Source organism: Heterodontus francisci, chromosome 8 (assembly GCF_036365525.1).
Source record: "Heterodontus francisci isolate sHetFra1 chromosome 8, sHetFra1.hap1, whole genome shotgun sequence".
NCBI lineage: Eukaryota > Metazoa > Chordata > Chondrichthyes > Heterodontiformes > Heterodontidae > Heterodontus > Heterodontus francisci.
In genome coordinates, this window is record NC_090378.1 from 73916650 (window position 1) to 73930919 (window position 14270).

Here is a 14270-nt window from a genome sequence, read left to right on the forward strand (position 1 = left end):
GTGTGTATGGAGTTGAAAGCTCAGCCCAGACTGAATAGATTCATGGGACTACAGACAATATGGTTCACTAAGACAGGAGGCAGGCACCAGACATAATGCATTTTATAGAATCACAGAATTATTACAGCACAGGAGGCCAATCAGCCCATCATGTCTGTGCTGGCTCTCAGAGCAATTTACCTAGTGCCACTCCCCACCTTCTCCCTTTAGCCCTGCATATTCTTCCTTTTCAGATAAGGATCCAATTCCCTCTTGAATGCTTCAATTGAATCTACCTCCATCACACTCAGGCAGTGCATTCCAGATCCTAACCACTCACTGCATGAAAACATTTTTCATCATGTCTCTATTGCTTCTTTTGCCAATTACCCTGAATCAATCCCTCTTGTGCTCTATCCTTATACCAGTGGGAATAGTATTTATTTATTTATTTTTTATTTAGAGATACAGCACTGAAACAGGCCCTTCGGCCCACCGAGTCTGTGCCGACCAACAACCATCCATTTATACTAACCCTACACTAACCCCATATTCTCTACCACATCCCCACTATTCTCCTACCACCTACCTTCACTAGGGGCAATTTACAATGGCCAATTTACCTATCAACCTGCAAGTCTTTTGGAGGTGGGAGGAAACCAGAGCACCCGGAGGAAACCCACGCAGACACGGAGAACTTGCAAACTCCACACAGGCAGTACCCAGAATCGAACCCAGGTCGCTGGAGCTGTGAGGCTGCGGTGCTAACCACTGCGCCACTGTGCCGCCCATTTGTTGGGTTTATTCAAGTTTCACAGAGCTGGGCCCTTGAACAAGGGAGACTTGCATTTATATAGTGCCTTTCATGACCACCTGCCATCTCAAAGTGCTTTACAGCCAATGAAGTACTTTTGGAAGTGTAGTCACTGTTGTAGTGTAGGAAACACAGCAGCCAGTATGTGTACAGAAAACTCCCACAAAAAGCAATGCGATAATGACCAGCTAATCATTTTTTGCAATGTTGATTAAGGGAAAATATTGGCCAGGACACCAGGGATAACTCCCCTGCTCTTCAAAATAGTGCTATGGGATCTTTTACATACACCTGAGCAAGCAGATGGAGCCTTTAGGTAATATCCCATTGCAGTTACTGATCTTTGACATACTTGTAAAACTTGTTCTTCAATCCAATTCGTAGCAAAAATAAAACATTAGTTAATGACTGTTTCTAACTTGGTCACTGAAACAAATTTACTAAGTCTTCTTATGGGTTTAAAAATTGTAAACAGCATGGATTTTGTTAAGGAATCGTAGACAGTTCATCATAGATTAAAAGGTTCATGAAAGCTATCCATTACATTGTATTTATTAACTTTGTTTATGGGTCAGCAGCATCCTGTTTTCACCAATATCATTCAGCCCATACACCATACTCTTGTATTCATGAAGAACATACAGTGCTGACTTCTGGAGATTCCTTGGATTTTCTTGCCCCCTTAATACAAGTTCTGGAACAATGTGATTCTAAATGGAATTGAGATATTTAGATAGAAATAAAAGTCCAGTAACTTTCAACATGTCACTGAACTAGTGTCCCAGGTAAAAGTAATGCATGCCAAAGCGTAGAAATCAAGACATTCTCCAAGTGACTTTTGAAATTTTAAAATGAGTTTACATAACACAAGCCTTTAAACTTGCGTTTTAAAATAACCTAGCTAAATCATTTTAAAACAAGATTAAAGGCACGGAGCTGGGGTATCCAACCTATTTGCGTGGGGGCGCAACATTACAATTTTTGCATTACATAGCGGGCGGGAGAGTGGGGTGGGGAAATAGAGGGGTGGGTATCCAGTCTGAAGACACCAATGGGAAATTACTCATCTGTGAAATTACCAGTCACAGATCCCAAATTGTTTACCATGGACATGTTGCCGACCCCTGCTGTTAAGAGGCAAGTTACATTAACACCAAACAAGTGCCAGACAATAACCTTCTCCAAGAAGAGAGAATCCAACCATCTCCCCATAACATTTAACAGCATTACTATTGCTGAATCTCCCACCAACATCCAGGGGGTTACCGTTGACCAGAAACGTAACCGGTTTATCCAAATAAATATTGTGGCTACAAGAGCAGGTCACAAGCTGGGAATTCTGTGGAGAGTAACTCACCTCCCATCTCCCCAAAGCCTGTCCACCATCTGCAAGGCACACGTCAGGGGTGTTATGAAATACTCTTCACTTGCCTGTAAAAGTGCAGCTCCAACAACACTCAAGAAGCTTCTCACCATCCAGGACAAAGCAGCCTGCTGATTGGCACCCCACCCATCACCTTAAGCATTCACTCCCTTCACCGCCAGTGCAGTGACAGCAGTGCGCATCATAAGAGATGCATGGCAGCAACTCGTCAAGCTTCCTTCAACAGCATCTTCTAAACCCGCGACCTCTACCACCTAGAAGGACATGGGCAGCAGACGCATGTGAACGCCACCATCTGCAAATTCAACAAGTCACACATCTGACCTATATTGTTGTTCCTTCACTGTTGCTGGGTCAAAAACCTGGAACTCCCTTCCCAACAGCACTGTGGGTGTACCTATACCAGATGTACTGCAGCAGTTCAAGGCAGCGACTCACCAGCACCTTCTCAAGGGCAATTTGGGATGGGCAACAAATGCTGGCCTTGCCAGTGATGTTCACACCACAAAGAATTGAAAAAAAAGTGTGCTTAACTATCTAAAAATGCAAACAGTCTATTTACCAAAGGCTTTTAATAAAATTTAAAGTTTTTTTTCACTTTTATGGAATCTAATTTATGGAATGTGCAATTATCTAGTTTGTATAACAGTTAATTTTTAAATACCTATCTCATTGTAGCTCCCTTCTGAGTTGTTTAAAGTACAACGTTGTATAATACTCAACCCTTTGAACCTTATAAAAGACATTACAGTACAAAGCCAAGGCCAAGTTAGGTCTTGGTATATTAATGTAACTACTGAAACAAAGCTATTGCTGACATTTTTAAACATTAAAATGTTAAAATTTGAGATAATGATGGACAATGAAAAATAAATTAAAAGAGAATTAAACAAAAAAAAAAAAAAGACCCTAAACATTGTCTTCAAAATCAGTCACCATAGTTCCATAGAAGTTTACATTTTTAAAAACTTAAAAAAATTTAAGCAAACCTATAAACCAGTCACAGATAACAGTAAATTTAAACTTCGGAGATAAATACCAATGATTTGTTTACACAAAATATTTAAAAGGGAGTTTGCATAAAATTAGGAGGCTCTCAAGGCAACTTCAGCCAGCTTCAACTTTTTGTCTGGTTACAACATCTTATAGGGAAATCAACTATATTGCACATATAATTCATAGAATGTTAGTGTGATGGAAGAATCAAGTGCTGGAACATTTGTAAAGTGCCTCAAGTTACAGGTCATTCTTCAGGCCTAAAATACCTCACTGATTTGTGATCTTTCACCTAAAAATCTAAAAACTTTGTTCAAGGGTTGAACTCTTCATTAGTAAAATATAGGATACAAAAAAAAGTTATCTAGAATATTTGGTCACCTTTTCAAATAACTGATGTTGATATGGATTAAGTTTACCAACAGATGGATGATAATATTGATGTTGATTTCCACAATGTTACCTAAATCCATTTCCAAAACACAAACACACACTCTCCCTCTCAAGTTGTCGCAATAGGTATTTGAATCTTCTCTGGAATTCTATGGTTCAAGTTCTCTGGTTTTTGAGTTTTAACTTTGTCCTTTGGTTCTTTCTCACCTGCATCATTAGCAGGACGGTTCTCTGCCTTTTCTTCAACCTTTTTAACTGCGTTACTCTTGCTGTCCCCCTCTTCAACAACTTGCTGTGCTGATTCATCATCACCTGCATTAGTCTGATCAGTCCCGTTGAACTGTTCCTGCTGTTGCAACATATTGTCCACTTCAATCTCTAGTTCTAGCCGCTCTTCATCTGTCTCCATTTCCAATTGCTGCATCAGCTCCTCCAGCTTATTAGCTTTGCGTAACTCATTCTGCTGGATTATGGTACAAAGATGCTCAGTCAGCTGCTCCTTCAATTCAGTCTTCTTGTACAGATCCAATTTTGCTGCAACGTATTCCACTTCTGCCTTATCATACCTCTTTCTGGAGGGCCAAGCAAGGACATACAATGAGCAAGGTAATTTTGTTCATGATAGTGGCACAGTAGAGCCTAAATTAAGTAATTGAAACAGTTGCAAAATGATATAATACAACACAGTTCTGAACAACTTTTCTTTGCAAGGAACCCCTTCACTTCTTGCTCCTCAGGTTATTTCAAAATGTATCCAAGTAGCAGGATACCAGCTTACAGCTCAGCACTCGTGTCATTATCAGCCTCTAGGAGATACACAATAATGGTCTGCTAACTTGGGATTCCTTTTTTCTCCCACCAACTCAACCCCTTCAACTGGTATACCAATGCTTTGCCTGCACTGCTATATCCAGGAAAGGACAACATCTAGTTTTCAATGAACGCTTCTGCACTCTCCAGTGATTTGGTGAGTCAGAACCTCAGCAGTATGGAAGAACTGCATGTGCCAGCAATACATACCATTGCATGTTCTGCATTCTTAATTATTTTATTTATTCAGAGATACAGCACTGAAACAGGCCCTTTGGCCCACTGAGTCTGTGCCGACCAACAACCACCCATTTATACTAATCCTACATTAACCCCATATTCTCTACCATATCCCCACCATTCTCCTACCACCTACCTATACTCGGGACAATTTACAATGGCCAATTTACCTATCAACCTGCAAGTCTTTGGCTGTGGGAGGAAACCGGAGCACCTGGCGGAAACCCACGCAGACAGAGGGAGAACTTGCAAACTCCGCACAGGCAGTACCCAGAACTGAACCCAGGTCGCTGGAGCTGTGATGCTGCGGTGCTAACCACTGCGCCGACTTTTTAAGTTCAAAAATGACTTGGTACAAGCCACTATTTTACAAACATAGAACTAACAGCCCAAGAAATGTAGAACATAAAAAGTTATAATCTCCTGACAGTGGAATGACTCAATTAAAACTAAAAATTGTACTGAACTTAAAAGTTTCAAATCTTAAGTTAGAGCTGGGTATCAACTTTTAATAAAGATGTTCCATAGACACTGTAGGAAGGTCAAATTCTCTTTCGGCTCTCTCCCCATCAAAAAGTGCCCCAAAATAAATGCAGTTTGTGAATTTGAAATGTTGCCAATATAAATTCAGCGCAACTGAATTGATGTCTCTGCTGCTGATTTAACAAGTAGCTAGTTTGAGAGCGAATCTTGGCTAGTAATCCCTTTGACTACATGCTTTAGAGGTGTTGAGGTAGAGGTAGATCCATTGTTTCTGCCTGTTCTTGCCCTATGGAATTTATTTTGTCCAATCTATACTTTTTTTCTCCTTGTCTAGTCTCTTCCCACACCCTCAGCCAGTTTAGTAATTTTCAATATCCCAGCCCTAACCAGCTCCTTTTCACCAATACTTCTAAAACACCATCTTCCACAGTGACAGCCTGAGGGCTCGTTTTTTGCCTTGAACTTCCTCAAACTGGAAAATTTCAACTTTGCTTCCAATTTCCACTCTTCCCTTGCCTTCACATGGCCCATCTAAGTCCACCCTTCCTCGACTTCGGTCTCCATTTCTGAAAATAGACCATTGATCATTATCCACTATAAGCCCATAGGCTATAGGGTAAGGGTAAGGCTTCCACTGCTATGTTCAGACTGGCCAAGAGAGTGTGGGAAAATGGCGCACTGACACGGAACACAAAAGTCCGAGTATATCAGGCCTGTGTCCTCAGTACCTTGCTCTACGGCAGCGAGGCCTGGACAACGTATGCCAGCCAAGAGCGACGTCTCAATTCATTCCATCTTCGCTGCCTTCGGAGAATACTTGGCATCAGGTGGCAGGACTATATCTCCAACACAGAAGTCCTTGAAGCGGCCAACATCCCCAGCTTATACACACTACTGAGTCAGCGGCGCTTGAGATGGCTTGGCCATGTGAGCCGCATGGAAGATGGCAGGATCCTCAAAGACACATTGTACAGCGAGCTCGCCACTGGTATCAGACCCACCGGCCGTCCATGTCTCCGTTATAAAGACGTCTGCAAACGCGACATGAAATCGTGTGACATTGATCACAAGTCGTGGGAGTCAGTTGCCAGCATTCGCCAGAGCTGGCGGGCAGCCATAAAGACAGGGCTAAATTGTGGCGAGTCGAAGAGACTTAGTAGTTGGCAGGAAAAAAGACAGAGGCGCAAGGGGAGAGCCAACTGTGCAACAGCCCCAACAAACAAATTTCTCTGCAGCACCTGTGGAAGAGCCTGTCACTCCAGAATTGGCCTTTATAGCCACTCCAGGCGCTGCTTCACAAACCACTGACCACCTCCAGGCGCGTATCCATTGTCTCTCGAGATAAGGAGGCCCAAAAGAAAAGAAAGAATAAGCCCATAGGCTACAACAGCTACACTGACAATTCCTCCAATCCTGCATTGTGTAAGGACTCTATTCCACACTCCCAGTTGCAATGGAGATGGAGAGACTGTTGTGACGATGCCCCTTTCCACACTAGCACTTCTAATATGTCTTCCTTTTTCCTCAAGTGAAGTTTCTGCCCAGTCACTCAACCCCCCCACACACCTCACTGGTTGACAGGGCCCTCAACGGTATCCGTTCCATTTTCCAGACTTCTGCTCTCATCCCTTACCCTCCATTCCAGAACCAAGATTAGATTTTAGTATTCTGAAGCTACTGTTCCTTGCACAATGCTCAATCATCCTCAACACCCGTTTCCCTTCCCACAGCACCTTTCCACACAAGGGCAGGAGATGCAACACCTTCCCTTTTACCTCCTGTCTTCCCATCCAAGATCCCAAACACTTCCTCCAGGTGAAACAGCAATTTACTTCTACTTTCAATTTAGTTTACTTTATTTGCTACTTACTATGCAGTCTCCCCTATATAGTGAAGACCAAACAGATTGGGTGACCACTTCATGAAACATCTCCCACTATCCCCAGCCTCCTATACTGTTCCCACAAAGTTCAAAGCAGGCTTGAGCAACAGTACCTCATCTTTCAAATAGGCACCGTCAGGCAAACTCCTCACCTGCCAAGACTGAGGCACACATGATTTCGCCGCATGAAAATTAAAACTTAAAATTACAAGCCCGACTGGAAAGATATTGCATGGTAACCGACAGTTGGACCAAAGGGACCCAGTCTTTTGCTTCCCCAATACGGAGAAGTGGTCAGACCAGTTTTAGTCACATGACTGACTGATGGAAGTTCAAGGTCAAAAAAACTCCAACAGGGAAAGAAATCAGAAAGCACTTTTCTCCTGAACTGAGAAGGTCTCTCTCCTGTCTGCTCTCATCTCACTCTCACCAGCTTCGGAAACCATTGAAGACATACGAACCCCAAGAAAAGTCTCCTACAGTGAACAAGATTTAAAAGAATAATACTGGGCCCCAACAAAAAGTAAACAGCGAGCTAGAAACACAAACAGTAAGAAAACCCTCTTTTAGAGACTGCCTCAAACCTCCATTTTATTTTCTTCTGCTCTTTTCTGTCCCTATTTGCATGTGTGTATCTCGTGTGCATGCTAGCATGGGCGCGTTGTATATCGAAGGCGATAACTGTATTAGAGTTTAAGGTTCAAGATTTCACTTTTCTCCTTTAAACTGAAAACCTGTTCATGCTTATTTCTTTGCCTTATAATTGGAAAGCTGTGAACAAGGATTCACAAAGGGGTAGCTCAAAACAGTGTGTTTAAAAATAATACCGTGTTACAATAAGACCAGGTGAAGACAGTAACAGACCCCTAGACATCTTTCTCACCTGGTCGTAACAGCACTTTACAGGCTCAACATTGAGCGCAACATTTCAGATCATAACCTCTGGCTCCCCCCACCCCTTTTTCTTTGGGTTGGCAGCTAATGGCGATGATTTTGCCTTTCCAATTTACACCACCTTTAGCTCCATCTTTTGTTTCTTCACTTGTCCCATTACAATTTCCTTTGGTCTTGCATTATATTCCCTTTTGCCACTGAATCGCTCATGCTTTCCACCCCATTACAGACCTTTCTTTTGTTCTTCCTCAACCCCACCCCCCCACCTTTTCCCTACCTATTTAACTTGCTTAAAATGTATTGATAGCTAACTTTTTCCAGTTCTGACCAAAGGTCATTGACCTGAAATGTTAGCCGCTTCCTTCTCTACAGCGACTGCCTGACCCGTTTATTTCCAGCTTTTCCTGTTTTTATTTCAAAATTCCAGCACCTGCAGTATTTTGCTTTTGTTTTGAAACAGGCCATTTGTCCTAAATGGTCTATGCTGCCACTTACCCCCGAACAAGCCTCACTCCTACTCCTATTCATCTAACCCTATCAGCATAACCCTCTATTCCTTTCTCCCTCATGTGTTTCTTTAGTTCCCCCTTAAATGCTATATCTTAACTATTTTTCACGGTAGCAAGTTCTGCATTTTTACCACTCTTTGGGTATAGACGTTTCTCCTGAATTCCCTACCCAATTTATTAAAGACCATCTTATATTTATGGCCTCTAGTTCTGGTCTCACCCACAAATGTAAACATCTTTTCTACAACTGCCCCATCAAGCCTTTTGATTATCTTAAAAGGCCTCTATCAGCTCACCCCTCAGTTGCTTTCCTAGCAAATTCCACCATTATATAAATGAAAACAAGTGCTTTCTATTAAAAATAGCTTTATTAACCTACATCAGTTCTTTGTGATTTGTATTGCTAGATTCTTTTGCTCCTCTACCCCGTTTAGATTACCTAAACAGTTTATGGCCTCAGTATTGTTCCAAAATGCACCACTGCACACCTATATTGTTGAAATTAATTTGCCAATTAAACCAACTCCACAAGATTATTGCCTTGTATTTTGTCACATACTTTGTGTCAACTACACCCCTCAATTTGACATCATTCAAAAATTTAGAAATTGCTTTTGATTTAAAAAATGTAAAATCTTTGGTTAGGGGAATAACAGTAAAGATTTGTCCATACTGATGCTGCTTAAAAGAATTTGATGTAAATATCAAAATGAGGGCCAAAGGTGACACTATCTGCACCAATTAACTTATTATTTCTTACTTTCAATGAGAGGCACAACAATATGCTATTCTTTGGAAAAAAAACCTTGTTGGCACTTGTAAAGTCTCATGAGAGTCAGCGAAGCCTATAAATTGGTTCATAGCAATTATTCCCTCCACTGAACTAATGCAATTTTTCCTAACTTCAAAATCATCTTCAACATGGTTAAATCTGAGCCTCATTTGTTACAAAACCAATGTGATCATTTTAGTTGCTAAAGCGATCCTTCAGGTCTTGTCGGAGCCCATGTCTCAACCCCAAACTCTTCACAGGCATAGTATTTCCTTTTGAGATTATATGCATGGCACATGCTCAAATGATAAAGTTTATGCAGATACTCTGTTCCAGAACCAATACAGACCCCTAACAAATTCATACCCAATTCAAGCATAAAATTCCTATAGAGAACTTTCCATAAAATGCTTCCTAATTATGCTTTAATAAAAAAGATGCAGCATGCAATATATTCCATGGTTAAATGTCAACTTAAGATAATGAACCATTTTAATAGCCTATAATCACAGCAGGGTAAAACGTTTAATCTTTTTTCTGTTGGTCATATTTAGGTTGAATTACTGACTGTTACCATAACTAATTGAATGAGAATTTGAAAATAGTATATTTGTCAAATCACAAAATCAGTTTTCAACAGTAGTTGAAAACTATCTCCATTTTAAAAAGTACATTACTAAACAAGCAGATTGCTGATGGCTCAGTGGGTAAATGCATAATGTGGTCTATGCAGTTAGTTGGCGTTAGTCAAAGATAACATGGGGTTCAGGATCTCAGCTAGAGACATGGGTACATTTGCCTAGAATTCCGATTCGATCAGCATGCAATCATTCTTTCTACAAGTACCTGAACAGTGATCAGCATCAGCTGTGATCCGTTATATAACCCATGAAGTTCACATGAAAACTTATACTGATTCAAATGAGTGAAGTGAATGAATAGCCTCAATTCTATACAGGGGTTTATAAAGACATTGTAGAACGTTAAACTTGAATAATTTTGGATGTGTACATGATAGAAGCAAACTGCAAACAGCATATGAAAGCATAATTCATAGTTTAAAACGTTCATGATTTTTCTATTTACTTCAGATACTGAAACTAATTGAAAATGAGAAAAGGTGAACTGTCACTGCTAGCAGAACTGAAATCCATAACAAAAAATATGCTCTCGTATGCCATTTACAGTTTGCTATCATGTCTACATCCAAAGTTATTAAAAATTTAAAGTTGCACAAGAACTTTGTAAACAGCCTATATTTGCATTTCTTTGATTAGAATGATTGTTACTTTCTACTACTTGGGTCTGGATGGATCGAACAGAAGCATCAGCTGTGCCTTAAGAGTGCATACATGTTCTTACTTAGCCTGATAATACTCCCAACTGGACTCTTCAATCCGATTGCGTAATATGTTAACATCACTCGATAACAAATCATCCAAGGTCTGAAGTTCCTTTTGGATCTGCTTTAGTTTCACAGTTTCTGCCATGGTTCGCTTAGATCTGGAATGAAAGTATAATTGGTCAGAAATGCACTAGACATATAGCCACTGACAACTTGCCACAACATACTTCAAAAAGAATCCACTTAAAATTTAAAACTTTAAATTTTCTTCAGCTTTAATGTTTATTAATGATTGATGCTTATACAAATTCTTACATTTAGCATCTACACTTGCTATCGTCACTTAAGAAAACATGGGTATGCATTCTTTATTTTCAATACTCCCTCCCCCACTCTGTTCGGTAGGCAACAGCTCCTTTGCACAGGTACGTGCACAGTTGTTGATCTCCCTTCCATACCTCACCCAATTGAGGATTATTCCTGGGAGTCTTAACGGCAAGAACTGGTAGGCTATATGACTGAACAAAATTGCAGCTGACCCAATTCTGCAAACATGGGGGTTGCTGGATGGTGACCAAACTATTTTCCATTGTTAACCTGGGATCTTTAGCAAAGTGTTAGGGGCTAAGGTTCTGTTAATGGATGTTTATACTTGGTAGCTGAAGGTAACAGGGTGACGTGTTGGGTGCTTAGTTAATTGTACTCAAATATACATATTAAAAATTGAAGAGCCAGCCAGCTCTGTGGCAAGCAATAAAACAAACAGTCGCCACCAAAGCATCCTAGTTTCAGTGTCATCCTCACAAACAGGCTTGAAAGTTTCTCTAACAGTGCTCCAGTGCCATCCAAATTGGTGGAACAAATGTGCCAACTTAGGAAAAATCTAACTTTTCTAATGACTGTTTGGAGTAGCTTTTTCAGATTTATGCTCTGAAGCTATATGGTAGTCAAAAAAAAAGTGAGGACTGATTTAGTGAGTCAACTTATCCTCCTGTTAACAATGTTCTATACCTTTCTGCAATGGTCTTTGACAGAAGTGCTTTCTTGCGTTTATTCTTCTCTTCCATTAATCGCTGTTCCAGCTGTAGCTGTTCCAGACGTGATCTCTCGCGCCTGAGAAATGATCAAAATTTACTTTATAATACAGCAATGTAGCAATTTTTCCTTGATTTTCCATGAGCCGACTTAGTCAACACCTCAATATTACTTTGTTGAACAGATTGCACACTGGTCAAAGAAAGTTTAAAAAAAACCGTAACTATGACTCACTAAGATCAGGGGAAGATTCTGAATTTTTCTTCAGACGTTGACTGGCTTGCTGTCTATTTCCAACATTTTTGTTTTTACTGCAAACAGGTCAGTTATTGTTTTAGAAGCAAGTTTGCACCCTCTTCTACTCAAATAAAATATTTAAATAACAGACTTCTAACAGCTTTAACATGTGGTTTATCCACTTTTGAATAATGTTGATTGATTTATTGGAAGTCATAGTGCTGACAAATTAGCAGACAGGCACACCAAACTGTTATGTTGGAGTGACATAATCTAAACAGTCTACTCCTGACAATTCAAAAAGTCATTTTTGCACAAAAAAGTGAATTATACAACAATTCAAATCAAGCAGAGTAAGTAAACAGAGTAAGTTCCGAAGAAGGGTCACTGACCTGAAACGTTAACTCTGCTTCCCTTTCCACAGGTGCTGCCAGACCTGCTGAGTGGTTCCAGCATTTCTTGTTTTTATTTCAGATTTCCAGCATCTGCTGTATTTTGCTTTTATTTAAGTTAACAGGAAAATGGGTATTTAGTGCTAAAAATGTAATTGTTCACCTGTCATGCTAGGCCCCCACCTGCCAAGAATGAGGCACATTAAGTTTGTCATGAACATTGATTTTAAGCTGTTACTGGAGTGAGGGGAGGACTTGAACAGATCAGCCGTGGCTGGAAAAGACATTTGCATATTAACAGATGGTGTTTGGAAGGAGAAAGCAGCCATTCCCTAACATTTAACTTTTGGACTTTTGATCACCAGACACTGAAGGCAGGGGACCTCGCATTCCAGGATGACTGCTAAGATGGCCGAATACAGAAACGGACATGGTCAAACCAGCTAGTCTGATCTAACCTACTGGGCAACCTGAGTTTTGTGATTTGTAAAAACAGTTTGGGAAGAAAGCGGTTTTCCCCTGGACACAGATCTCTCTCCTGTCTACTCCCATCTCTTTCTCAAGCCTCTGAATCCACTGAAGACACATGAACCCAAATAGAGAAAAGTCTCGTCTCGCATGCTAGCGTGGGGCACGGCGTGTATCCGTAGGTGTTAAGTGAATTAGAATTTAAGTTTAAGAAATTTAAACTTTTCTTCTTTAAACCAAAGAAAGCCTTTTTGTGCTGGTTTCTTTGACATAATTGGAAAGCAGTGAACAAGCATTCACCAAGGGGGAGCTAAAAACAGTGTGTTTAAAATTAAACTTCGTTACGGTGAGACCAGGTGAAGGCTGAAAGGGAACCCTAGATCTCTCTCTTACCTGGTCGTAACACATCTAATATGAATTAGAGTTTTGATTTAAGAGTAGACTTGTGCGATTATTATTGATCACAGAGCTGCTGAGCTTAAGAATTTGCTGTACTGGGGATGTATCTGGAGAGCAGAGCTCCTTCACAGAAGGGGATAGGGAGATACCAACGAATAGGCACGCACATCAGAATATCATTGGCATAAATTTTTTTTGTTGGAGTGGCCAATGTTCGTGAATGAAACAAATGCTTTACCACTTCGGCCAACCATGTTCTATAATCAACAAATCCAAATTGAGTAAAGCACAGCCAGTCCAGCGCACAGCAAAGCTCCTGGTGCTGTCCTAACAAATGTGCTGTAACCTGGGAACCTGAAAAGAATTCCTGAAATGCAGTGTTATTTACTTCTTCTATTCGCTAAACTCACCATTTTATGGCCTCTCAGAGTCAGAATGCCACGTCGGAGAAAGAACAATGCTCTATTTAAGTAATGGTTGTTTTCCATCAATTTTGAAACATTCTTACAGCTGCACAAAAATGATACAAGTATTTGTTTGCTCAAGAATATCTGCCATGTCTAAAAGGAAGAAATGAAAAGGAAAAAAACCCATGCATCTACAGATGGCCTCCACAGATCCATAATCTGAATTCAGGGGTTTTGGGGGGCGAGGGGCAGGGGAAGTGATGGAGAGAGAAAGGAGGGAGAGTGAGCACTTGCATTGTACTCAAAATAGGTTACAGCAATATACCGTAGAGTACTGTAGAAGATAATTGTACAGTACAATTAAATTGCATTGGCCCAAGAGAAAATACTGTACAATTATATTTTATATCGAACAAATTGCTGCACATGAAAAGGGTGGACTGAAATTGCTAGGCCAAGTTGTGCTCAATCATGGTTCCAATCAGTATTCTATTGTACATCTCCATTTATTTCATCTTCATCGTACAAAAGGCAGAACTACTTTCCTACGAATGAGTGTACAGGAAATTCCGTTAGCAGAAAATTCTCACTTTGGAATTCTTTCATTTGCTTCCTTGGTGGCATATCTGTGGCAATGACCGGTTATTTGGTCTCTGCCAATATAGCCGAGCCGGGAGAGAACCAGGGTGGCATGGAGGCCATTAACAGTCCCTCCCCAATTTTTCCTTCCAACATCAGCATGGGCAACTACATAGAAGGATATATTAGCCTTGGAAAGGGCACAGTAGAGATTCACAAGAACGTAGCTAAAATGATTGTTATAAATAGGTG

The 14270-nt window shown here is 40.5% G+C and overlaps 1 protein-coding gene across 1 annotated transcript in view; it reads right to left on the minus strand.

The window, feature by feature from the left end:
• Positions 1–2749: 2749 nt before the first annotated feature.
• gorab (golgin, rab6-interacting) overlaps positions 2750–14270 on the minus strand; it is a 38912-nt gene continuing 27391 nt past the window's right edge. Inside the window, exons 3-5 of the mRNA XM_068037375.1 lie at positions 11513–11614; positions 10519–10659; positions 2750–4138 (exon numbers count right to left, since the gene is read on the minus strand). Coding sequence (XP_067893476.1) covers positions 3676–4138; positions 10519–10659; positions 11513–11614 — 706 coding nt within the window. The 3' untranslated portion in view covers positions 2750–3675. The remainder of the gene's footprint in view (positions 4139–10518; positions 10660–11512; positions 11615–14270) is intronic.